The 27,722-nt window shown below is 34.5% G+C and overlaps 1 protein-coding gene across 7 annotated transcripts in view; it reads right to left on the reverse strand.

Moving 5' to 3' along the window:
• Nucleotides 1-1,068: 1,068 nt before the first annotated feature.
• Nucleotides 1,069-27,722, reverse strand: part of TAFA2 (TAFA chemokine like family member 2) — a 483,123-nt gene continuing 456,469 nt past the window's right edge. For 4 of the 7 annotated variants that reach the window (XM_071218922.1, XM_071218921.1, XM_058308349.1 and 1 more), the window contains exon 5: nucleotides 1,069-3,232. In XM_071218922.1, coding sequence (XP_071075023.1) covers nucleotides 3,221-3,232 — 12 coding nt within the window. In that variant the 3' untranslated portion in view covers nucleotides 1,069-3,220. Of the gene's footprint in view, nucleotides 3,233-11,770; nucleotides 12,016-27,722 lie in introns of all 7 variants that reach the window. The other 3 variants (XR_011650262.1, XR_011650261.1, XR_011650260.1) reach the window with 1 other exon arrangement.

Below are 27,722 nucleotides of genomic sequence, written 5' to 3' on the forward strand. Positions count from 1 at the left end.
GGTTTCTTTGCAGGTATATTGCTCTTTCAGAAGAATTTATTATCTACCAAATGAGAAAATGATAAACACTTAAAAAAGATCAAGTTCCATTTAAGCACTAGGCTAATAGCTACTTGATGCTGTCAAAGATCACAATTCAATTGTATAGCATTATTTAATAGCACAAGATTTGCTTAGGGAAATGAAAAACAGGATCAACCTACCTTTCTGTTTCAGACAGATTCTCAGATCGCTTCCTACCCATTAAAATCAAAACCAGATTTGAAATCATAAGTACTGGGTTAAACCTGGAAGTTTCCAATTGTTATAGTAACAAGAGTATATTTAAAATAAAGTAAATTATAGTTATAGGATATTATTCCAAAAATAGACGATTTCAAAAGAATTATCCCAAACCAGGCACTTATTGCTCCACATCTGGATAGATACCAAGTTAACTAGAAAGACTAATAATATATACACAGTCACACACAAAGTGTGTGTAAAAGCTAACAAAAGCTGAATAAGGTCCATGTTTGTGTTAATAGTATTGTATCAATATCAATTTCCTGGTTTTGGCAATATGTTATGGTTAGGTAAGTATATCACTGCAGGGGAAGGGGGAGAAGGGTTTACAGAAACCCTCTATTTTATTTTTCCACCTTCTTTGGTCTTAAATTAGTTCAAAACAAAAAGTATTTATAATTTTTTAAAGGCTGAAAAGTATTTTATATTTTGATGCGTATTTCCATATATAATGAATTTCAAAAGTTAAAGACTTCATTGTCTTTAATAATTTTCATAAGACAAATTTCACATATTGCTAGCAAATTATGCCTTTTGTGCCCATAGATAAGACATAGAAAAGTATAAATGCATTTACTTCAATTGTTTCCTAGCAAAGAAGCACATCAAATATTAGAACCTTGTGAAATGACAAGATTTGCCATGGATTTTCTAATAAAAGAAGACTGAAGAATTTGTGTCAGCTTCAACATGAATTCAGAGGTTTTCCTGGATAGAAACTGAAATGCTTTTAGAATAAAACACGAGAAAACGTATTCTCCAAATGTAACCCATGAAGAAGAGTCCATTTTATATCCCAATTTTATTAACTTTTCCTAATAGTCACAACTTTAATCTACTGGGGATAATCTAGTTAGTATATTGAAATTCCATTTATTTTTTTCTATTGATATGCATGAATTACACTTGTATATAATACAGAATTTCCAGTGTGTGTTTTAAAGGACATCATTTTCTTTAAATGAGAAGCATGATCTATAATTTCAAACAAACCTAGGACAAATTTGTAATTTCCAAATAATATAGTTTTCCACTTTGTTCCAAAGAAATTAATTAATAGTTTGGTTGATGCAGAAACTTCAGTACAACTGCTATTCATTTCTTTATGATTCATACAGTCTTGAACCATTTCAAGATCCATTTGGAGCCATGTGATTAGTTTTATATAGATAATTAAAATGGAGATAAGAAGTGATTTCATTCCATGGACTGGTAGTGCAGTGTATTTTAGCCAATGACAAAAGTATACCTTTCAAATTTAGTTTTTAACAAATTTTACACACCAACTTTTTCTGCCCATAAAAGAGTCTGGGTAATGGACTCGTTTTTGTAAGGTCTCTTACAAACAGTAGGAGACCAAATCTCTCCAGGGTATGTAGACATCCACCACAGAAACCAACGTATGCATAATTGGCCATGTCAGTGAGATTTAAAGACACAAAAGATGCACACTTTCTGTAACATGATGGGACTTCCAATAGGACAGCATCTGAATTATCTTTCTATTAGTCTAAGATGAGTAAAACACAGAAACCTTTCCTTTACATTCCTTCAAATGATGGGGCTTATGTAACATTATTAGAAAATCGCTATGCAATTTTTTTCTTTTCTCCCTTCACATCACAAATGAAACAAAATAAATCTAGTATAAAATTATGCATTCTGTAATAACTTAGACAAAAGGTACATACATGTTTAAGGCCTTTAAATATAAGACTTTCCTATAGAACTGAAAACCACAAATGTTAAAATGGCTATGAAAATGTCAACAAAATACTGGTCTAAGAAATTATTTAAATGGGACAACTAACTATAAGCAAATATGTATAAATTTGAGGCCAGGAAAGATGAACAATTTATTCTATCAATAGACTGAAAAAACAAATATGTAAGCATTCAAACAGTCATTGGGATCAAGCAAGAGACAGTCTTTTAAAATGAGACATAAATAAATGAAAGCTTTAAAAAATACTAGAAGAATCATAACTGAATAATTTTCAAGCTCAGAAATCAGAAACTTACATGCATCCCTGGCAATTTTTTGAGAATGAACACTACATAATAACTTGACTGCTCACTGCTGATTTCTGTGAAGGGAAAAATTAAACATAAAAAAATAAAGACAACGCCACTTAAAAAAAACCTGAACGGGAGTGCTCTAGATGTACAAAATAGTATATGATGAAAATGGCAATCCAGTTCTACCTAGTACTTATTTAACTGACAGAGGGCTGCAATAGTGTGTTAGCCTTGGGGAAACATGTCAGCTTGTCTATACATTCTTATATGATAGATGTATTCAGATAACTATTACTTGCCAACAATAATTATTATCAATGGATATATATTTCCATTCCTTTAACAAAAGCAACTTCAAGGTGTTAAAATATGTAGGTTTTCAGAGATCCAAGGATTAGGATACAAATAAAATTGTCTCAGTCTATGCCATGCCAGAGGAGAAGTTCCGCAAAGGAAATGTCATTAAAGCCATGTGCCACTAGCCAATGAACACAGGACCCAGGAACATGTCCATGCCAGAAGGCCAGTGCATTTGGGAAATTGCTTTCAGAAATGAGAAAAGCAGTTACATCTGGAACCAAGAGCCGAAAAGGTGAGTATCTCTCACATCACCCTGGAAACACCAACTCTTCACTAACTCTGCAGATGGCAACTTCAAAATCTTTCAGTAAGTGCAATTTTACAGGTTGAACATAGTTCAAATCTGATGAAATCTTCATGACATAGAAGTTCATGTCTAACTTTTTAAAAGTCTTGATTTCAAGAAGAGGTTGATTACAAGCCATGAAATTCCTTGGAAAGAACAGACTCTGCAGTGCCTGTTCTGAACAATATAAAAATCTTCCTTCAAGATCACCTCAGGAGCTTAGTTTCTATGCTTATGTTCAGTCTTGAGGATCACTTGATTTATCCTTGGTTAATGGGTTACCTACAAAGGAAGAATAAAATATAATCAACATTTCTTAATAGAGATATAAATTAATACTAAACAAACAAGTAGGTGCCTCAAAATTCTGGTATTTGCTATTTCAAGTAAATTGTTAAATGTTAAAGGACTACCATATTCAGGTGATTCCAACTTAGAAAAATATAACTTTTTTGTTCCGTTTTATCATTTTACAATACTTTTAGAGCCAAAGTACAGAAGACACTTTCAAAACTATCCAGATGACTCCAACTGTGACCAGGATGATCTGAACTGGCAATGCTCTTAACCCCATGCAATAATTCTAGAATTCCTATTCTTTAAACGGATTGGTGGATAACACCCAAGGATCATAGTCACATCATTGACAGGAATATAATCAGAACACATTCTCAAGAAAGCCCTTGGGAATTTGCTCCATGCAGTTCATTCTTGAAATGTTTTAAAAATCAGGTGCTCATTTATATTTCATAAAAATCAATTATTCATGGGAAAAATATTGGAGTAGAAAAATAATTAAGGATAGAACAGCATTTCGCTAAATTTTAAAGATGCCCCCAAATGCTCAAAAACTTGGTTAGTTGTATTGTTCATGCTATTATAAATATTATAGGGAAGCTTCACACTGACTTTTCATACCTACTAAAGTCCAAAAAAGTGTGTGTACAGGAAAGAGAAAAAATGGCTAGATAAGAGTACCTGACACATATATACATACATCACACATAAGAGAGAAAGAGGGACAGAGACAGAAAGACAGAGAAAGTTCTGCTGTGTCAATTAATTTTTAGTTCTACCCTAATAACAGGGTACTTAGAGTTACCTAACAGTTCATTTCCAGCAACAGTTTACACAAAGAGTGAATTTTTGAAATATTTATGGATATTTCATTATATTTCAAGAAATGATAGGTTATTTTTTCTTTGATAAAACATTCACAAAACAGCTGTTTTTACATTTGCTTTGGTTCATTTTGTTGTTCTCTGCTCAGCTATGAAGAAGAGAAACACTAAACAAAATAATAAAATTAGTTCTAGACTTTGTTCTGCCAAAGTTATTTTCAAATTATACTACAAAGGGAATATAACATTCAAATATGTATTTTACGTATGAAAGCAGCCATCTGATTTCTGCCTCTTTGGTCAGCTACCATTCCTAGGAAGGATTACCTGCTTGGTATTAGAAGCTATTCACTCCTATGCTCAGAGGAGCCACAGCAGGAATTGAACTGAGGATGGAAGGGTACAAACAAAAGAAAGGCTCAGGCCTGCTGACCTTTAGAAAATATGGGAGCAGGAGATATCTTACAAAGGCAGCAATCTCATTGTCAATTTGTCTGCCCTTTGGAGGTCATTTTACACAAGTGTCTTGTGGGCTCCCAATCTGAGTATCAGCATAGGAAGAATTGAGGTGGGAAATCTGAATATTTCCACAGACATGATATCACAGGTTGCTAATGGAGACAACAATCATAGTGAAAAAATATGGAAACATCATTCTTACGACAAACCTCTATAAACATCAAGTTAACACAATCTTTGATTTCCATTGGCTAAGAAAAAATCACCTACCTTTTCTAAAAATTGTCTTCTTAGTAGGAAACTTTATCAATCATAATATAGGGACCATATTTCCAAAACTAGTGCTTGAAATGACAGGAAAGTAAGAATGAGTGAGGGGGGCAGGGGAGAATGTTTTGGTCTCAGAAGAAACTCAGCTAGGCAACTGGAGAAACATAGCACAGTGACCTCTGGTCTCCATGAAAGCAAGTTACTTGTTCTCTTGAGCCATTTCAAATCAATGTTCTAAGCAATCAGTTGGTAGGTATGGTAGATAAATTCCTTTGTCTTCACTTCAAGCTGAATATTTGATCATGCTGGTTTATGTAAAGCTAAGGAGTGATTCCCTCAACCATTTGTGTATTAAAACTTTGTTTTCCCAACATCTTAAAAATGGACATCCAAATTTACAGTACAATACCAAAGGCATACTTACTAGAACCAATACTTTCCCATTTCTGTTGAGAAAAATATACATTTACATAAATACATAAAGACACATAAATATAAGTATACAATCCATATACTCAAATATATGCATATTTTTATTATGGTATGTTGCAATAAGCTGAAATAATTATAAGCAAAACAACATTTAAACCTGACTGAAAGAAATATTTGTGTAAATAAGCATGGAATGACATAATTAAAATGAAATTTCATCACACCCCAAATTTACACAATATTTTAAATTTCTTAATCCTAGTGATATTTTATGAGATAAAGCGTAAAGCATAAATTATTCCTGGTATCAGATGAAGCTGCCCAATCCTGGTTTTTTTTTTTAATTATTTGATTTTGATCCAAGGATTGTGGTTCAGCCTGTAAAGTCCTGGACTTAAGTCAGTGTAGTACAAATTGCCCATACTGGACAAGTCTTGCAAACTTGTGGCACATTACAAGCAAAAGTTTTAGATTTTTTTAAAAATGCATAAATCTGTAAAGAAAGAGCCACTAAAAGGAGAGTGAAAGGATCACACTAGGGTATTCAGTCAAGTTAGAGGACTATATTTAAGGAATTCAGACAAAGGCTAACTAATGACTTGCCCTTTTCAATGTAGTATAAATATGAACACAAATGAACATGCATCAGCTCAGCACCTTCCCTAACACCCTCCAGGTTTGTATTAAATGAAACCACAAAACCCAAGATTTAAAAACATGTAGAGGTGATTCTGAATATAGGTATGTTACCTTCAATTTAAATAGCCTAATAATAAATAATCAACCTCTCCATGACTTATATGCTCATTAAATAAGTACAAGCGGTCCAATTTCAAATTCTGGCATGCTAATGAGAGAACACAAATTAAATGCCATTTTACCTTTTGTGGACTATAAACTGGAACCTCCTGACATGCTAGAGTTGCTTAAGCAATATTTATAGAATCCAACATTTAAAAATTGTACTCTCATTTAAAATTAATTTTTAATAGAGCAAATTATGCATTGTCATGTTTTTAGAACTTAAATATTGCTCTCTTTTACTCAAGCTGTAGCTTTTGGAAGTGGTCAGGTGGTAAACATTTTACCTCGTAAGGAGGGTTTTCAGCAAATTTTCAATAACTAAAAGCAGGAGGTTTCCATAAAACCAGTTTTACAGGATGGATAATAGCATTTGCTACCATGAATGCAAACTGTCTTCTGGTTCTAAGGGCAATAGATATAAACCACCGCATGAGAGAGAAATGGGCCTATGCTCGTTATTGTTATGCCTTGAGCTTCATACACTATAATCACTCCCTCAGTAAATTTGCCTTGCAGTACTTTACACAGCTGTTCCTTTTTATGTAAATCTTTCTTGTGAATGCTGCATACCAGCCAATTTGGTAAGTGAAACTACTCAGGTACTGAACAAGTGCAAAAATGGAATAATAATTACAATAATAATAGTAATAATAGTGATAGCATTAATAATAGTTTCTCCAGTCACAAACTCAAAGCTATCTTGATAATGATAGACCAAGATGAAGAAACCAATCTCCTAACATTAAACAAAAAGCACTAATTCTTACAGATGAGAGCATCCATTTATTTCTCCCAGTACAATAAATAATATTACAGGGCCCTGCTCAGATTTCTCAAAGGTTCATGCCTAAAATCATGCCATTTAAATTGTTCACCAATTTAAATAAAACTATATAAATAAAATCATGTAAATTAAATTAAAATAAAATCAGGCAAATGTTACAGATAGTTACATTTGAAATTAAGTGAAGCTGATAATTTTATATTGTTCTCATTTTATAGTTTGAGCATTATGAAATTTCCTCTTCCAATCTTTATCTTAAGTTAGAAAGGATCAGAAGGAAGGAAATTCAAGAATCTCTTCTGTCACTAGGTATAAAAAAGTATTTATTTATACAAAATTCCATAATTCCTTTTTTCCTTCTTCTAGTCATACTGACTGGGTTATCAATGGGAGGTGGCAGATAATGGTGAGAGGGATAATTCAAGTAGTGTGGGCTCTGGAGGCAGAGTGCCTGGGTTCAAATCCACACTCTATCACTTAGACTAAGCCTTAGTCTCCCCATGTGTAACAAGGGAACAATAATATTACTGACCCCATACATTTGCTCTTATGACTAAATCAGATAATCCCTGCAAGGTTCCTGTCCAAGTAAATGTTATATAAATATTAATAGGTGATAGCATTTAGTAGTTTCTCCAACAAGATAGGGCAATTTATAGGGTACTATGGAGGGGGCATTACTTCTTTCCCTACAAATACTGATGTTATTAAAGTTAATTTGATGTATCCTCTTGTATCTGATCTTACAATTGTTTCTTTTCATATTCTTATTAGTAACAAAACCACATATCAAGAATGAAGTGCCATGGTTTTGACAAACTTTGGGAGAGGTATAGTCTTTTCAGACGAGGTGACAGTAAAGTAGTGGTTAAGAGGATGCACCCTGGAGCCAGGCTATTGAGCCCTCAGATCTGCAGGTGACTCTCTGCGTGACCTTGGGTGAAAAGTACTTACATCAGAGATTGTATGGGTTGAGAAGTAAACGAGTTAATATTTCAAGTATGTAGGACAGTGCTGGGCATGCAATAGGCATATATTACTATCATCACTCACATATGTGTGCATTTTCACAGACACCTGAGTGCATTTTTTTCCCCAAGTTTTTACCCGATTGTTTCTGAGCATACATTGCCTAGTTTTCTCAGGCAATAACATAACTACACTCTTTCTTATCTTTCTAATGGAACAGCTGCCATTAGAACTTGCATACGGGACATATATTTAGGAAATCAGTATAGCACTTTAACCATATACACATTAAAAAATAAATTCAGTATTATTATATCCAAAATTAAATTTCTTAATTTATTAATTTCCTTATCAATTTTCATGATTCTTCTGATATGATTTTCTTTAATTGAGTTATATTCCATATCCCAGATTTATTTTTGAATCTTCATTTTTCAGTTTACATAAATTTATGAAATCATTGCCAAACCTCTACAAAACCAATGTGAATCTTATATCATAGTAGCTTAAATCACAAAGTAATGCATTCTCTTCTCTAGTGTGGTCATTAAAATCTTGTTGTGAGGAACTGTTGAACAATGTTTACATCCCTGTGAATATAAAATGAGTCACATACAAATAATAATAGGGCACTGCATTATGGGAATTGCAGTTGATTTCATTAAAAAGGAGTTAAAATTTCATTAGAATACCCATGTTACTAGAGAAACATTTGTTTTCCATCTGAGGGCACTCTTAATCTAAACAACTGTAAGGCAAGGAATATCATGGCAATATTTCTGTAGGAGATTTAAATGCAGTGCATGCCCAATGTTTATAATACAGCTGCTTAATAACAACACAAATAGGCACCATTTCAAACATACATTCCAGTAAATAATTTTAACTTATTCAATACAGGTAAAAGAATAGAATATCTTCATAAACCTAAAGGTTGATTTGAATGAACTCTTCCCTTCTTGAAATATAACTACTGCTTCAATGCAAATGTATTTTTTAATATAGCTCTTACAAGTACATGAGTTAAGTTCTTGCTTCACTTTTTGTGAACTAAATGTGCAATTAAAACCTCATTACTACACATAGCAGGTTTCCTCATTGAAGCTAGAGAAAAGCTACTGTTAAGTTGGTCATAATTGTACATGAATTCACTTGTTCTATCTTAAAGCATCTTATACAATGAGGTACAAAATTAGATACTCGTCAGTCTGGATAATCATGCACTAGCGAGTTGACCAAAGAGTGTTTAGCACATACGCAATACTATAAGGTAATGAAGTATCAACCACGTTCATAAATATATCATATATAAAAAATAAGCCTCTATTTTACACTCACGGTGTTGGAGGTGATTCCAATAGTCCCTTAAAATACTGTATTTTCATACTACTGTTTAATTTTCCCTCCAAATAACTGCTGGCACTAAGTTGGCTTGAGCATTTATTTTAATATTTGGGGCACCAAAGTTTATCTATTTTAATACTTCAACTAGAGTCAGTATTTCCACTTAATGAACTTAACTATTATCAGATATCTGTTCTGAATATTCTTGAGAAGTTTAACAGCCTTTGGTGAGTATAAAGATAACTATTTCAAACAACAGATAACATTTCTGTAGCTAACTGATTATATTTAGGTGTGACTCAGTGTAGGTCCCGGGTAGAAGCAGATGATGGAAAGATTCCCTCAATTTGGCATATAATCTTCCAAAACTTTTGGTGGCTCTGAATCCTGAGCAGAAACCTAGTCAGATTAGAGAACTGGAAATTTTTGCCAGTTTTGCTACCAGCAAGTTTTGGAACTTTGGACAAGTCACTTAAAATTTTCTGAACTTCCAGGGTTCATATGAACATGAGTCCATTGGACTCAGTGAGCTTCTAATTCTCTTCTATCTCCAAACTACTGACTTTTCTTAAGAAACATTACTTGCAAATGGGATGAAACGTTATCTGGATAAAGTAAATTCACTGGCAGTATAACCACTGTGTAGACTTAGTTTTCTAAAAAGTCTGATTATTCTTTTAGCATGCAAAACTAGTGGGCTCTTACCACAAATACAACATCTGTCAGTAACTTTCAGCTTCCTGTGCTGCACAAATGAAGATCTCTATTGGAAATGAATCTTTTGAACAGATGGACTTGCACTATTTCTTGGAACTTGGAAAGCTGTTCAGAATGTCTGCCATGAACTCTTCTATGTGACTCATGATAGCAGATGACTGCTGGCATTGCCATTTACACACATTCATACATTCAGAAGCAGATCAGCTGATTCTCTCTGGATGACATTCACTGATATCAAAGGAAAATACTCCCTGGTTTCTCTTTAAGTAGCTCATAAATTCCTTTGCAATATTAAGGAGTCTGTTAAGACTGTCCTTTTCCTTTCCCCTTGCCATACACACCTTCTGTTTGTTACAGATGGAAAATTCCAAAAATTAAGATGGTGGTTAAAGACAACGGGATAATGGTATTCAGTAGCCCTCACTGAGAAACATCAATGAAGCCATAAAAGGGAAAAACAATTATTTTAAATCCTTTTAGGAAATCTAGTCGAGTTTTAAAAGATATTAATTCCATATTCCAGAAAACTTCATGCAATTTTAGAGACAGTTGAGATTTTGAACTCAATTGGAATATACTTCACCTCCTAAATTTGATATTAGATTCATTTCTTTAGGCTCACCTCTCATTTGTAAAAGAGTAATTTGAATTGATAGTTTTTATCCACTTTCTGTCATGAAATCTTATTTTAAAAGTTTGTATCTGGTAAAGTGTCACACTGCTCAAGAATTTCAGCCTCACTGCATACCAAAGGTAGCAGCAGTAAGCACTAAAAACAAGTTTTTAAAAGATGAATTTAAGATAAGTGGAAGTTTTGGGAGAGGAAGGGCTGAAATGTGGACGAAATCCATCTGAGTGGTTCATAGATTACTAAGAGAGTGACATTTTCCCCTGGCTTCCTGGATGGTTTGAATTACAAATACAAATGTCTCTTTGTAAACAACCTTTCCTTGAGATACCTGTCTTAATGAAGAGTAAGTTGCTGTCATTTTGAAAAGAACTTGGTGTAACTTTTGGAAGGACAAATTACCAGCAATTTTTAAAAACATGCCTGAAGCAAGTCATACTTTCTCCTATCCATCCTTATCTTCCTCCATAAAATTAAGTTTAGAGATAATTATTCCATATGTGGTAGATCTTTAAAAGAAAAAGTCCCTTTTTGTAAGTTGTAAAATTCAGTGTAATCCTTTTAGCTTCTTTAAATCCATTTTCCAAAGAACAGGAAAATATATAGACAATGACTTCAAGCAGGTTGGGTGCTTTTGCTTTATTTATTTATTTATTGTCTCTTTCCCAGACAGAATCCTCTTGGGGTTTTCTAATAATTATAATTATAATTTAATTGTTTCAAATTTCCAAAGTTGGTCAAAAGATAAACCTTAAATCCAGCTTTTTTAATTTTTCAGATGTTCATATGATGTAACATTCAATTATGGGACAATTGAAGTATATATAGAATAAACCATTAGGTAAGATTAAATGAAAGCCTGATGGTTCAGTACTTTTTATGCTAATTTCCAAGTTAATAGGCAGATAGAACACTGACAGAACTCTAGGAATACCCCAGGGTTTTGTATTATCCAATTCCTATTCTTAGAAAAGCAATATGGAAAATGCAGAGCCATGGTAAGTTACAACACTAAGATCACCAACAATAATAAGTTGACTCCTTTTGGACAATTTAGTTCAAATCTTGACCCTGGGTCAGAGAATGATATTTACCCCTTCCCCTTTTCTTTTATGAAAAATAAATCAATGCCTTTCTTTTACCAATCACTGAGGCAGTTCTTTGTCCTCTGATCCCTAAGGCTGTACCAAGTTCATCATCTCCCCTCAAAATCAAGGACACCTGGAATGCTAATGGCAACTATAAGAAAGAGTAGGTCACAGTTAATCCTGTTAACACGGTGTACACACCTGCTGCTCTGTGGGGAATAAACCAAGTCGGGAGCCCATTTCTGGAGTTGTTTTGAATCTTTACTCCTCAACGAAACTTCTGTCCCTTCCTTAGAATCCGACCAACACTAGGATTCGCACAACTAGTGCTCCAACGCGGAGCCAGAAATTTTTTGAGAGTGGAAAAATCAAAATTGTCACCAGGCACAGCAGAAACCTTCTCTTTCTATTTCTCCATTCGAACTTGCAGAGTTTTACACGTTTGCCTAAGGAACAAACACATGTCAGATACTCCACTGTTCAACAAGTTATTATAGGAAGCAAACCTGGGAGAAAAGGAACATTTCAACAGGCATAAAGGGACAACAAGACAATAACTTCCTTTACCTCCAAAAATTTTCACAATAGGTATAGTTTTGTCACTCTCCTAGAGGTTTATAATTTCTTAGAACAATATTTTTAATTTCAGAGAAACACATATCCATAAATAGGGCCTAAAATAAAGTTTTTACTAGAAATTGATATAAGGATAGTAATTACTTCTTATAAAAAGTTTGAGAAGCATTCTGAACAAACCTAAGAAAAGGTTTATTAAAATCAAAGAAGTTACACAGAAATCAAAAGACAATAATTTTAACATAAAAGGTAACAGAGTGGTAAAAACAATATTATCTAGTAATAGGAAATAATCAGATTTCAAAAATTTAATATTTTCGATTTTAAGCATTCATAGGCATCTCTGAAAGCAATGCCTACTGTAATTTGTAATTTGCTGAGGCATGAACTCAAACTACAAACACATTAAGACGAGTGTATTGAGACACATTACTTAACCAGTACATGGGCCTACCCGTCCTTGTTCTCTACTCATTGTCAATTAGTAGTTCTCATTAACATTCTGAATGGGATCCATGATGTTTTCCAGTTGCAAGTTATAATACTTTATAGATAAATCAGAAGCTACAGTGGTATTTTTCATCTTTCAACATTCATAAAAGTCTCAGAGGAATTTTTTCTGATATCCGAAAGGTTTTTTATATTCTCTTTCCCAAAATACCCCAGAGATATCAAAAGATATACTATTAAAATTTTGAATATTTGAATAATAATCTTAATATTTGAGAGTATAATATATTAATAACAATAATATATAACATGGAGGAGTGGCTGGTAATTTAGATCCAGATGAATCTAAAGTCAGACTTTTGGTAGTTCGAATCAAATTTGAGACATTAAATCTAATAGTAGAGAAAAGACTAGATTGTGTTATTATTAAAAGATATTTTCCAGTTTTGAAAAGATTTTAAGTCATTGAGCAATAGGAACAGACCCCTCTTCCCTGTCACTGCTAAACTTGATCTCTCCCTGCCTAATCATAAAATTAAAGACTAAATCGGTGGTCTGAGAATAGTTCAGGTCAGGATGCCTACTTGACTTTACCCAAATTTATCAGAGCTAATACAGCCATGAAGCAGGTCAGTGTAATAACTTGCACTAGACACGCATGGCTAAGATGAAGTACAAAGCTCAAGAAAATTTAGAGGAGCTTCATATCCTTTAGGAAAAGCAAGAAGCAGAGAAATACACTACTTACACATTTCCAGTCCTCCATTATCCCGACATGGTTTAGAAACACAAAGTCTATTAGGGAATGTTCTTTAATTTCATCTATCCCCACTGTATATTCTAAGAATGATGACAGACTTATTTCTAAATGGCTGCTAGAACCTAGTCATCTCCTTAATCTGTTCCCTACTCTCTGTCCCACTGTTACTACCTTAACCAATTCCATCTTCTTTGGATAACTGCAACAAATTCCCAGTTTGTCTCTGATTTGTCTTGTCTCTTACAGTTCCATATCTTCTTTGCCACCATCACCCCAAGAAGAAAAATCTCTACTAGTGTCCATTACAGAAGGAAATCCAAACTCTTGATTATGATATATAAGGGCCTCCATGATTAGCCTCCCAAATCACTCAGCTTCATTTTGCCTTCCTCCCACCTCTCCACAAAAATACATACGCTCATCTTCCGTTCTACTTATTTATTTACTAATACTAGGACTTGCCATGCCTATTCATGTCTCCTTATCTTTATATATATTTTACTTTTGTCTGAAACTCTTCTTTCAAACCCCAGAAGAAATGATACCTCTTCTGAAAAGACTTCACAATCACTGAGTCTGAACTTCATTTATACTTCTATTATTATATCTCATCATATTATGATTATTTATTAAACTGTTTGTTTCTCCTATTTAACTATGGTATCTTGGAGGAAAGGAATATTATTTTGCATTTTGTTTCCTCAATGCTAAGCAGTATTCCTGGCATGGAGAAGATGCCAAGTGCTTATTAAATGATTATTAGATCAATAGATGGATGAATGGATAAATGAATGGATGAATGAATGAATATAAGGGGAAAAGTGATAAGTAATTTCAAAAGAAGGAAAACTAAAGTTATTATTTGTATTCTCCCTAAACAAGAGGGAATGATTAGGTGACTCACAAGGTAATTTCCTTCATTTTAAATTTTTCTGAACTTATTCCCATGATTCTGAATTTGAAGTTATAGATATGCATGGGTCCTGACATTCACCCTCACATTTGCACCTCATATATTTAAATGTATTCCCATTTGGAAAGGTCTGATTTTAAAAACAAAATTAATTCATGAAAATAAAAATGCAAAGAGATAATAGCAATCTGTGATGCTTTAATTGGCATTAGACTAACCACTTGGGTTGTGGAAAATGTCCAAATGGATATATCAAGGTTGATGCTGGCATATTCATTATAGTTAAAATTTCAATCAGAAATTACCTTAATTTTTAAAAATGCATTTCTCTCTTGAGTAATTTCCATACTGCTGCTTAACACTGCCAGGAAATTTTTCTCATGTTATATTTTGTGGTGACAATTATCCGACACTTAGATATTGTATGCTCACTTGCATTGCTATTACAAAATATGAAATCTACATCCATAATAGTGCATTAAATATGAATGCCTTTCTGCTTCTTTGATATGATTGTCCTTTACAAAGCTATGCATTTCATGCACAAGCATAGAACAAAGTTAGTTTTATTTTCAAAGGTTATACCAGAGTAAAGATAAATTATTTAAAAAGTATACCATGGCCATAATGTGTAACACAAAGTTTTTATCTCCTAAGAGCAAAAATATACCATATTGCAACATATTTTGTTTGAAATGCACTAAGGTTTTAAAAATCACTTAGTTTTATTTATTATTCCATAAATAGAAATTATTGGTCTCTGCTAATTGCTGAATATCTATAAACAATTTCTGCATCAGTTTCTACTTGGTGTTTTTGTGATTTAGTAAGAACATTAATGTTATATTAGTAATAGGAAAATGGGTGAGGGTGGCTTGGCATTCAATAAAATAATCCTTTATTGCTGTACCAACTACTCCAGGCTAACCTCATCTTAAAATGCTACAAGCAAACAACTATAGAACATTTAAAAGTAAAGGGAAAAAAATGTAAAACATAAAAAAAAAAACCCCGGCACATAACCCCAGCGTAACACTCTTCTCTCTCCAGCTATCAAAACATTTTAACTATAAGAAGAAACTTTTTTGAGTCTGTCTTGGAATTATAACAAGGGTTGAATTCATCTCAACAATTGAAACAGTCAAACTAAACAAACAAATGAAAACAACAATAACGAATTGCTTCATTTACTTTTTAGCTACAAGAAGGTCTCAAGAGACTTTGATGGAAAATCAATGTCGGATGGCTCTAGAGGAGAATCTAATAAATTCTGCTCTTGCAGGATAATCCTTGGAAGAACACCTTTACAGGTGATTCCTGTAACAGTTCCCCCTGGTCCATCTATGGTCGGGAATTGGAATGAACCAAAACCTGTGACCATTACAGACACTGAAGTCCACTTATTCCAACTCTGTTGTTTCTGCATAGGTCACATTTTTGTGACTAATCCAAAAGAAAACAGGTGCAGACTGATACACCGTCAAAGAATATTATTTCTCTAATGCACTTGTTTAAACATGAATGGAGATAGTAGAAGATGTTTTGAGTATCGCCATATTAGTGTTCATTTAATAAGACTGACTACTATGGAATAATAATGCTCATATTTAAGTTATGAGAAAATTGATTAGCCTATTAACAACTTGCTTGATTTATGCATTGTATTTTACAAGCACATATAACTCTTACCCTGGATCAGGAATTATTTTCAGTGCTTTGCAATTATTAGCTCATTTAATCCATATAAGCAATCTATGATGTGGGTACTATTATTGTCCCAATCTTTCAGATGTGGAAACTGAGGAGCAGAGATGGGAAGTAGTTTGCTCAAGGCCACCAACTAATATGTGGCAAAGTCAGGATGTACCCAGATAATTTGATTCCAGATACTGGTTTCTTAATCATTTACACCAACCTTGCAGTCATCCTCAGCATGGAAAATTAATATTCTGACAATTTTTTAATTACTCAAACTCCATGAGGTAAATGTAAAAATAAATAATAAATAAATAATAATAGTAATTAAATAAGCAAATAAAATGGTAGCTCTCAACAATCTATCCATTCTGGATAATTAAGTCGAATTTAATAGAGCAATTCTGAGACTTCAGCAATTCAGAAGTTTGTTGGGGTTTTTCCCTGCAAAAATCCTGTTAAATCAACCTAGATTATTACTCCCCGCCAAGAAAAAAGGCTTTCTTGCTTCCTCAGCCTAAACAGCCTAGCATAGGAAGCCGGAGCTCAACCACAGAACCACATTGGCTCTCCTGAGTTGTTTTGTCATCTGTTTTGCTTGTTGCTTATTTTTGTTTTGTTTTGTTTTGTTTTGTTTTTTAGGAGGCACCAGAAACCAAACCTGTGACCTCCCATGTGGGAAGCATGTGCTCAACCACTTGAATCATGTCCACTCCCCTTCCAGAATGCTTTTATGTGAACAGTTCCTCGCTATTGTATGTGGTATGACTGAACAATGAGATCATTTCCTTTGGTGTAATAATATGTTTACTTCTTATTAAAATTAATCCTTTTTAGACAAAGATAATTTATGATGATGATTCTTAATTGCTTTCTTGTCTTAAATATCTTCTTGAAAGACTGCCCTTTCCAAACTGATCGAGTATCTCATAGATTTAGTAAGAGGTATGGACCTGAAGAAGTAGGTCAGAAAAACTGTAGATGGGACAAGAAAATATGTAATCTGAAGTGGCATCTCTGCTCAGAAGAAGGACTGTGACTATAATTGTCTAGCAATATATAGTTCCTGACATAGCAACTAGCAGTGAATATATGCTCAATTAACACTTAAGAGAATTAATGCTTCTGACTGATTTTGTTTTACCATGTCCATAGATAGGTACAATATAGACATAGAGTAAAGAACTCAAACTTGCACACATAGTACATTAAAAAGTCATCTTGGAAAGTTAGATTAGTGGTTATATAGGTCTGAGGGAAGGAATGCTAAGGGGTGTGGAGTCTTTCTTTTTGGAGTAATGAAATTGTTCTAAAATTTTTGAGATGGTAACTGTACAATATTGCAACTATACTAAAAGTCATTGATTATACACTTTGGATAGATCATATGGTATTTGAATATATCTCAATAAAACTGCTTAAGAAACAAATGAATAATTGTGCAAGAATAACCAGAAACAGCAGTTATATAGAGCAGGGAAAACAGAGAGAGTTAGGCGAGGAGTTTTTATTTGCGTATTTGTGTTTTTTGTTATTATTATTGAAATAATGAAAAATGCTCTAATAATGATTGAAATGGTGAACGTATAACTGTGTGATCATACCAAATACTATTGATTGTATACTTTGAATGAATTGTATGCTTTATTAATATGAATCAATGAAATAGATTTGTTTAAAAAATTCATATTAAAAAAAAAGTCATCTTGGACACATGGTAGGATTCCACTTCTTGAACTCCTAATGACTTGGTGTATCCCTAACAGTTTTGACCAAGAAATGGGAACAGATTTGTTGTTTCTGGGCTGATCATTTTATTGCTAGTGTAAGATCCTCCAGAATTCTTTTTCCTTTTGCCATGGACACCAACAATATACTTGATCACATCTGCCTTTCACCTGGGTTCTGGAGTAAGGAGGAACCGGAGTAGCTATCACCAGCCCACCTATGATGGACATGGAGCCCAAGACATAAACAAACCTTGCTGTTTTGAGTCATTGAGGTTGGAAGACTGTTTTCCCTGTTTAGCCTAATCCAATACAGAGTCATCCCTTTAGATTATGAGTAGCAGCTTTCATGAGCAAGGACTTTAGCTCACATATATATTTCCCCAGGTGTTTTTGTGATTTAGTAAGAACAGTAATGTGCTATTAATCATAGGAAAATGGGTGAGGGTGGCTTGGCATTCAATAAAACAATCCTTCAGTGCTGTACCAAGTACTTCAGGGTTTAGCACTGAGTCTGACATATAGTAGGCATTCAAAATTTTTTAATGAACACAATTTTTTAATGTTTAATCAGAACATTATCAAAATGGAATACAGTAACTTGAAATATTAAGAAACAGTCTAGACAGCATTGGAAAATTCTGGAATTCACAGAAATGTCAAACTAAAATGCTTAACTTAGAAGTTTCATTAATAAGAGATGATTAGGTGGGTGCCTATAATGTTACAACTGAATAATAATTATAGATAAATTTTGCAAAGAACTTCTACTAAGCAAAAACATAAGTTGGTCATTGAAAGTATCAAAAAAAAAAAAAAAAAGATTACTTGAGTGACTTATAACATGTTTCCAGCCTCTATAGCATGGTTTCTTAACCAGGGGTCCATGGAAAGATTTCAGGGGAAAAATTTTAGGGGGTCTGTGAGCTTAAATTGAAAAATTTAATTTAAAAACATGCCAATGTTGAGAGTCATAAAACTATCTGCCACTACATTCTGAGGAGTCTGCGCTTTTCACCTGATTGACAAAAGGGTCCGTGGAACAGGTTAAAAACCCCTGCCTTATAGAGTCTCACTTTACTGTAGTATTGGCACAATTAATACAACTGCATAGCTGTGGCTGGTTCCAGTGCACCTTGCTTCATCAGATACCTGAAATTTTTTTCTTTCTTTTCTCCTTAGTTCACAAAGTACTTTCAAAAGGATGGATGCTGATGAGTGGAAAGCTGCCAAAGCCTCACAGTATACCATGTGAAAACTGCTAAAACCATTTTATCTGGTTTCTAACAGTAGAAATGTTTTTATTCCTATTAGTGGAACTATGTCCTTGGCCCTTTAATTATATATTGGGAGATTACATGCACACACACAAGATGTGTTGAGCATTTACAACACTGTTTCTATGAACTCAGCTATGTGTTTATTCATATTTGAAGAACACATGATGGTCCTAACAATATTGACCAAAAGCTCTTGTGAAAAAGCTATGGAAGATACATTCACACTATTCTGGTTGCAGGGTACCCAGAGTTTTTATGCTCTTTAAGAAATATTATATGTAATTGGAAAGAGTACAAACTTTGGAATCAGACAGATCTGTATTTGACCTCTGTCGCTTACTAATTATATGGCTTTGGGAAAGTTGCTTAACCTATTTGAGCCTCTTTTCCTTATCTGCATGAAAGAATAAGAAGACAATGACTGTTATGGTAACAATTAGAAATATTACATATAGATCACATAGCAAGTAACTGACAAAAGATGTCACTCAGCAAAAGAAAACTCTTAGAATTATTATCCATATTATTGCTATTAGTATTTCTATCTTGATTTTCTATCCATTTTTGAATACTGTTGCAAATATTGAAATATCCAAGGAACATTTTGTCTTCAAGTTTCTGAACAAACAACTCCTAAACTTTCCTGCCTTGTGATTAAACCAAGGCCAGCTGATGACTGAAAAAGAGCTACCATACTTTTTGAACTTCTTTCTAGTTGAGTTTGAAAGTGACACTCTCACAATGTGACCATTCTCCTTATAAAACATATAAAGGGGTAGTCGGCATCCTCATTCTGAATCGGGGTTAGTCTACGTTGATGGTTGTTTTTTTGGGAGACTGATATTTTGTACCAGATAGAAAGAGAAAGAAGGAAGCTGTCCTGGAGAATCAAGTATGTCTATTCTAAAACAAAAGATAATTGGGATTATAGAAGGGAGAAGTAAAAGAAAAAAAACTGTCCATAAATCATCTGCAAGACCTAACTGGGGTGACACACACCTAATTATGGACAAGCACAGGATGACAGCACTAACAGCCCAGCCTCCAAGCAAATTTCACCCAGTTGTACTCAGGAAGAGTTCAGCATTCCATGCAAGCATTCATCATGAGATGAGTTGGAGTACGTTTGTACAGATGAAGCTGAGGGAATCACATTGCAGCAGAAATTGAAGAACAATATTAAGCTTATAAGACTTTGTGGGGAAATGGACTTGGCCCAGTGGTTAGGGCGTCGGTCTACCACATGGGAGGCCCGCGGTTCAAGCCCCGGGCCTCCTTGACCCGTGTGGAGCTGGCCCATGCGCAGTGCTGATGCGCGCAAGGAGTGCCCTGCCACGATGGGGTGTCCCCCGCTTAGGGGTGTCCCCCGCGTAGGGGAGCCCCACGCACAAGGAGTGCGCCCCATAAGGAGAGCCGCCCAGCGCGGGAGAAAGTGCAGCCTGCCCAGGAATGGCGCCACCCACACTTTCCGATGAGTGCTGACAAAAACAGAAGCGGACAAAGAAACAAGATGCAGCAAATAGACACAGAGAACAGACAACCGGGGGAGGGGAGGAGTTAAATAAGTAAATAAGTCTTTTAAAAAAAATAAATAAGACTTTGTGAGACTTTGAGGAGTTGGGTGGACTTAGCAGTGTTGCACAATAGAGTCAAGTGGCACTGTTAGTGAATGGAGAATTAAAAATTACCTGATGCACCCTAACAATATCTTGATCTTTATGTAATTTCAGAAACCTCAGAAGGACTGAAACCCTTGTTGAGAGGTCATTGGTACTGCTAAAGATTCTTCTGATCTGCTCTATAGATGTTTTTAATCCACTGATAAGAGAGCCTTGCTTTCATGTTATGAATATTTATCTTTATCTTCGGTAGCATGTAGTGATGGGATACAGTTTCACTGAATACAGTCTCCTTAAGCCATTATATAGGCATACTATGAGTTTGTCAAAAGTTGCCATTAACCACTTTTATCATAAACTTTATTCATAAGAGAATCCCCCTACAGCTCATTTTAAAAATCTTCATCAGTTACAGCCTGGAGACACATAGTTCATATCTACATTAGATATACAAGGGTGCTCTCAATAAGGAAATCTCATTTGTGAAATTTAATCTTAAACAATGAACTGACAGTCTGGCTAGACATTTGCCTTTAATAATCTCACAAATCGATCATATGTTGTAACTGAAGTTGGGGTTGAGCTTTCTAATAATGATATTTGTTGAGATTCTACTTACTGTCAGCCAAAGTGTCTATTGAGAATATTCCACTTTATTTCTTTCAAGATAAAACAAAAGCATTTAAGTAATGACTTCTAGAAACAGACTGGCTAGATCCACCCTCCTTATAATTACTCAAAAACTGCTTTCAAGTATGGGTTATTTTAAAGTTGCAAATCATCAATTAAAAAATGAATTTACACTCCCTGGTATTACCTAATCTGTCTTTTTTGTTTCTTTCAGTTTTTTTAAAAGACTTGTAAGAAAATAGCAGATGTAAGGTAAAGGTAAAATATGCTTGTCATCAGAAAATAGGCAACTAAAAGTAAAGGTAAAATATTCAGTGATAGGCAGAACCTCAACAAAACAGTCCATTATTGCTCTTGTATTGACTTTGAGCCAATCCCACTGTAAATCACAGGAAGCCCACAATGGTGCTTAAAAGGAGCAAAACACAATTCTGCTGAACCACAACAGCTAAATAACGCTTATCTTTAATAGGTTCAATATTAAGCATTACAATAAATGGAATTCCCTGGCTTAGTATAAACTGTAAAGATTTTTGTTTCTTTGTTTTAATTCAGCAATTTGAGTTTTATCTTAGATGACATTTCAATTTAATGGTTGGTTTTCTGTAACTAATATATGTTATTTAAAGATTTCTAAGAGTTCTATAAACTTAAAGGATTAATAAATATTTGTAATCTCATAAGGTTCCAATATTCTGGTTTGCTAGTGAGAAGTTTTAATTATTTTCAATTTAATTAGAGCTATTACTAAAGCCCCAATTTTTCATATGCATACTTTCTCTGTGTGTGTGTGTGTGTGTATATATATATATATATATATATATATATAAACATGTACATGTGTTCAACTGCTAGAAAATTTTAAAATGGTTAAAAAGTATGATTTAAAATGTATTCAGGGAACAGATGTGGCTCAAGTGGTTGAGTGCCCACCTGTCACATGGGAGGTCCGGGTTCAGTTCCCAGTGCCTCCTGAAAAACCAAACAAAAACAACAACAAGCAAAACAAATAAAAAACACAACTCAGGGACGCTGATGTGACTCCAGCTTCCCATATACGAAGTCCCGGGTTCTGTCCCGGGACCTCAAAAAAAAAAGTATTCAATGTTGGGTTTTTCTCTATGAATAGTTCATCCATAGAAAAGTCATCTAGTTGAGAAAACACTTTAATTGGATTTTTTTTCTCTTATCACAGTCCAGCACCAGATGAAAACGTGGAAAATAAACTCAGTTCAATCTCGACATCACAGAATATAATATGTTGACTGAGTTTATCACTATATACTGGGGAAACAAATTATTGAATAAATTGCCCTTGAATTGCATCACAAACTGTTTTCCCTGAATTTTAGGAGGGCTACGGACCATGTAATATTAGACTGCCCAGGTATTCCTGTAGTACCTGTACAGACCTCTGTCCCTACTGTTGCCCTACATGACAGTTGATTTACTGAATTTTTATACAACTGATGTGAACTCTTGGACAGCAGAAAGTCATGAGTTTGTGAGTGTGTATGTTTTTATTTGAATCCGCAAAGTCTAGCACAATGACCAGCACATAGAAAACATTTGATTTATCTCTACAGAGTGAATGGATGAATGAATAAATGAATGAACAAGGAAACATCCCTTAAATAGACTTTGCTAATGCTGCTAAAAAAATCCATATTTATTCATATTTTAAAAACTCTCTCTACCATCGCATTCTGTTTTAGATGGGTGTATATTCTGCAGTGCTGAGAATGTGTTGCCAATGTTACCTCCAACTAGGAGCCAAGTTTTAACATTATGATAGAGCATATAATATTCATCTAATGGATCTTGAACCTACTGGATTTATTGCAAATCCCACATTCAGAATGAGACTTAAAGGCTACAAAAATCTGTCATAGGTTACATAGCCTCGCTGTAACATTTGACACCCCTGACTCCCTAGAGCTTACTTCTGAGGTCTCCTGAGCTCTTGTCTCTCTTTGTTTTCCTCCTATCTCTCTGACCACACTTCTTGTTCCTTACCAGGAACCTGTTTCTCCATTAGTTGCAAAAATGCTTTCAATGCTTTTCCTTTTCTACACATTTTTTTCTGCAAGAGCCCTTAAAATTGGTTATTTCAATGCCAATTTAGGGATAATGACTTCCAGGCTTGTATCCTGCCAATATCTCTAGTTATTCGTTAGGTAGCTCCACCTCATAGTCTCCTTATCAATTAATATCACCAAATTGTTCAATCAAAATATATATGAGTACTTCTAGGCTTTTCTCTTTCCCTCATTTCTCATCTTCAATTACTTGCCAAATCATATTGATAATACTTTCTATTCCCTCTCTGTTATGATCTCTACCACTATTTTTACTGAGCCCATTATCTCTTAGCCTCCTCAATTTCTATTAGCATTACAACCAGGCTGACTTTCTCTCTTCTACATGTGCTTTTCTCAATGGTCCCCTGTTGGTTAGAAATGGAAACCCAAGTCTTTTATCTCAGCATAATATAAACTCTGCTGACCATGGCTTCCCTCCCATAGTTTTGCCATCATCACCCACAAGCATAAAATTAACCCACGAACAGATTTCATTTTCTTAAGCAAGACATGATCTTATATGCCTCCATGCCTTTGTATAAGCTTTTTTGGGTGCTAAATTAACCTATCCAACTCTGTGAAATTCTGATCATCCTTTTACATCAAATTGGTGACCTTAGAAATGAGGAACTCACCATTTCCCAAGGAAACCCATTCAATATCATATGGAGCACACAATAAGAAAGTTATTCCTTGGCCTTGATTATATTCTCTGTAGCCACAAAGAACAAGTCTAATGTTTTCATGTGTTATATTTTCAAATAATTTTAAATGACAATCCCAGTGTGTCTATTTTCCAAAATAAGAACCTACAAAGTCCTTCAACATTCATCTAAATGTGCAGTTTTAAGCCTTTTTTTCTAGCCCACTAAATGTTCGTTCCCAGAATTTTAAAGGGTACCCCAAAAAAGGTCTGACCACTATAGATTAAAGCTAAACTCCACTATTTATATTAGGCACACCACACAACTAATTCTCTATTATTCAGAAGTGATTTGACCAGTTGTGGGTTATACCCAGCAAGGAGCTGGGATTCACACTCATCTGAGTCAGACTTGAGAATTAAGCCACAGATATATTTGCCTACACAATTTCAACAAGAATCACAAAGCATTTAGAAATATGAACTTGTGGGGAAATTACCATTTTAGGTCTAAGCTCAAACTTCATCCCATTCACCGATGTTAGAAAATAAGATTGGATCAAGAATAGATTGAAATCACTAATTAGGGATTTAAATTCCACAGAACATATGGGAGGGACAAAGCCACAGGGGAATGCATACAGGGGAGGGTGCATATATATGTATTTTTTTAACTGGAGTTTGGCCACCCACCATAGAGAAAGGGAAAGCACAGAAGCCACACTGGCTAGGGTGCCCTGAAATGCCCCTCTATTCTCCAAGTCCTGTGAGGTACCATTCTTTTTTAAAGCATTCCAACTCCAAATGGAAGTGCTGTCTGTCAAAGAATTCTTACCTCTGAACAATTATCAAGCTCTTCAACTTAAAAATAGATCTCTGACAGCACAGGGATATTGACCTTATTATTTAATTTACTGGATGTAAACTGAAGCCTAAAGATGTAGTTCACAGTTGCTAATGAAATTCTATGGTGTCCAAACGGGACTCCATTTCAAGGCGTGAACATTCACAATCAACTATAAGATATTAAGCACAAGATTCAGAGTAAAATCTACAAATAAACACTTGCCTCAAATACTATAGAAGAATCTAAATCTTATGAGAACTTCAAAGCACTCAAATGTTGCCCATTTCCCATTATAATTAAAAAAAGACAGGCCAAGTTTTTAAAGTATAACCTGGAAGACATACTTTTTAAAACGTTTTGCATTAATTTCCACCAATTCTCTAAAAAAATGCCAAGACATTTTTGGGCCTAAGAAATTATTATTATTTAAGTAAGCAGCTTTTAACTTAGAAGCACCAGATTTAAAATGTTGCTTTTGCTAATACTACTTCCTGAACAGCTTTTTTTGTTTTTTTTTTCCCATAAGGAATGAGCTTTAAAATCTCACATAATATGCATTTCACTAATTAATGGCTACATTTCTTATACTATAGTAAAACAGTTTCACCTAGTCTTCCTATGGAATATCAAATGTGAGGTGTTCTCTTTTTGTTTTTTCCTTTTTTTTAAGGTGTTCTAACATGTTTAATTTTCCATTAAGTTACATGACCTAGATTTAATGGATGTTAGCATGAAATATAAAACATGCTCCTCTTGCAGTTCTCTCCCTCTCTCCTAGTGGCCACTGCATCATTCCATTTGTGCAGGACAAAAGTTTAAGTCAGTTGTGTGACATGCTTCCCATTACCTTTCTAACCCTAAACTCTACCCCTTGCCCTTGCTCATACCATTCCAGCCACACTAGCATCACTGCTATCCCTTGAATATGATTTGCCTAGTGTAGCTCTCATCTCAGTTATTTTGCACATGTTCTTCCTTCTGCCTGGAAAATGTGTCCCCTAGAGAGCTGTGTGACTCACACCCTCACCTCCTTCACTTTATGTAAACTGCAAACTCCCTTGCTTAGCATTCTCCATTCCTTTTCCTTGCTTTAGTATTTTCCCATGGTACCCATCACCATCCAACATCCTATATATTTTACTTATTTATTTTGGTGAGGTTTATTTTTTGTCTACCCCTTTTGCTGTAGGTAGTATTCTAAAGAATTCTAAAGATTCCCATCCTCTGATTATTCAAACACTAACCCAAGTACTCTCCTGAAGGATCTCTGTGGATGTAATTAGGGTTGCTAATCAGTTGATCTTAATAGAGAAATTAACCTGGATAATCTTAAAAGCAAAGGCAGAAGAATATGGAAATGATTTGCTCATTTTAAATGATTATTAAGTAGTCATTGGCTTTTCAACCAAACTACTGTTTATTCTTCTATGTCGTAACTGTCCTTCTAAACAGTATACTTATCTCACAGTATCTTTGCTTCTTAGAAAAATGGAATACAATATTCAGAAGTCCAGAAATATTTCCTCTAAAATATATCTATGGTCATGGTAGATGGCTCTGGAGTTCTCTGCCATGTCAGGGGGCCATACTTTGGAATTTGCGTTCTTGAGTGTGATGGAGTTGGACTCAGATGTGACCTTTCTACACATGCCTCTTCTGTCACTTTTACTGAACCTGTGGCTGACACTGGGGTTGGTGTATACTCAGGAGACTTGAATCTCTGGACTGGCCACGTGCCAGCTGGGCCCTCAGCCTCAGCAGAGTTGCAACTCCTAGTCTCTGGTTCATTGGACTTACCCAGGTCATCTAACAGGGAGGTGAAGATGGCCAACCACCACATGAGGGAACTGAGAGTGCCTACAACTGCAAGCAGGAGAATTGCATCCATCAGCCATGTGGGATTCTAAGCCCCTTCTCAATATAGAGGTGGAGTGGACATCACCACCCCAGGTCCACAGGATGGAGGAATAAAATATGGATTAGAGTGGACTTACTGATATTACATTATAGAACGATTGTGACTAGTAATGGAAGAAATTGTAGCATTGATGTGAAGAAAGTGGCCATGGTGATTGCTGAGGGCAGGGAAGAAGAGATGTAATATGGGGGCATTTTCAGAACTTGGAATTGTCCTAAATGATATTGCAGGGACAGATGCTGGACATTATATATCCTACCATAACCCGCTAAATGTACCGGGGGAGAGTGTAAACTACAATGTAAACTATTATCCATGCGGTGCAGCAGTGATCCAAAATATATTCACCAATTGCAATGAATGTGCCCCAAAGATGAAAGAGGTTGTTGATGTGGGAGGAGTGGGGTAGGGGTGTGTGGGGCAAATGGGAACCTTTTATATTTTCTAATTTAACATTTTTTGTGATCTATGATCTTCAAAAAAAATACAATAAAAAAAAATGATGGGGGTAGGGGATGGGGAGTGGGGTATATGGGAACCTCTTATGTTTTTTAATGTAACATTTTATGTGATCTATTAACTTAAAAAAGATAATTAAAAAATTAAATTAAAAATAAATAAATAAATAAAATACATGCTCTTAATCTTTACCATTTGATGATGACTGCAGTACACAAAAACTGAGAGGATTAGTCATTTATTCATGTTTTAGCCAAATCATGCTTGGAAAGGAAAAGATTATAATTGCAGGTTTGGGGAAAAGTAAAACACACAGAATTTTATTACTACCAATAAAATTTTAGTTTTTGTAAATATTCAAGTATATTTGAGTGTTGATTTTACTTTTTAATTTTTCCACTGAGTGGCTGACATGTACTTTCCTGGTATGAGTAATAACCAACCTGCCTGAATTATACTTTATGTCCTAAAGTTTGATTTGTCGCTCTCCTCCATCAAGCAATTCTTCTCTATTTTTGAAATTTAAACTCTGGAATTGAATTATATAATATTCTT

Source organism: Dasypus novemcinctus, chromosome 12 (assembly GCF_030445035.2).
Source record: "Dasypus novemcinctus isolate mDasNov1 chromosome 12, mDasNov1.1.hap2, whole genome shotgun sequence".
NCBI classification, from domain to species: domain Eukaryota; kingdom Metazoa; phylum Chordata; class Mammalia; order Cingulata; family Dasypodidae; genus Dasypus; species Dasypus novemcinctus.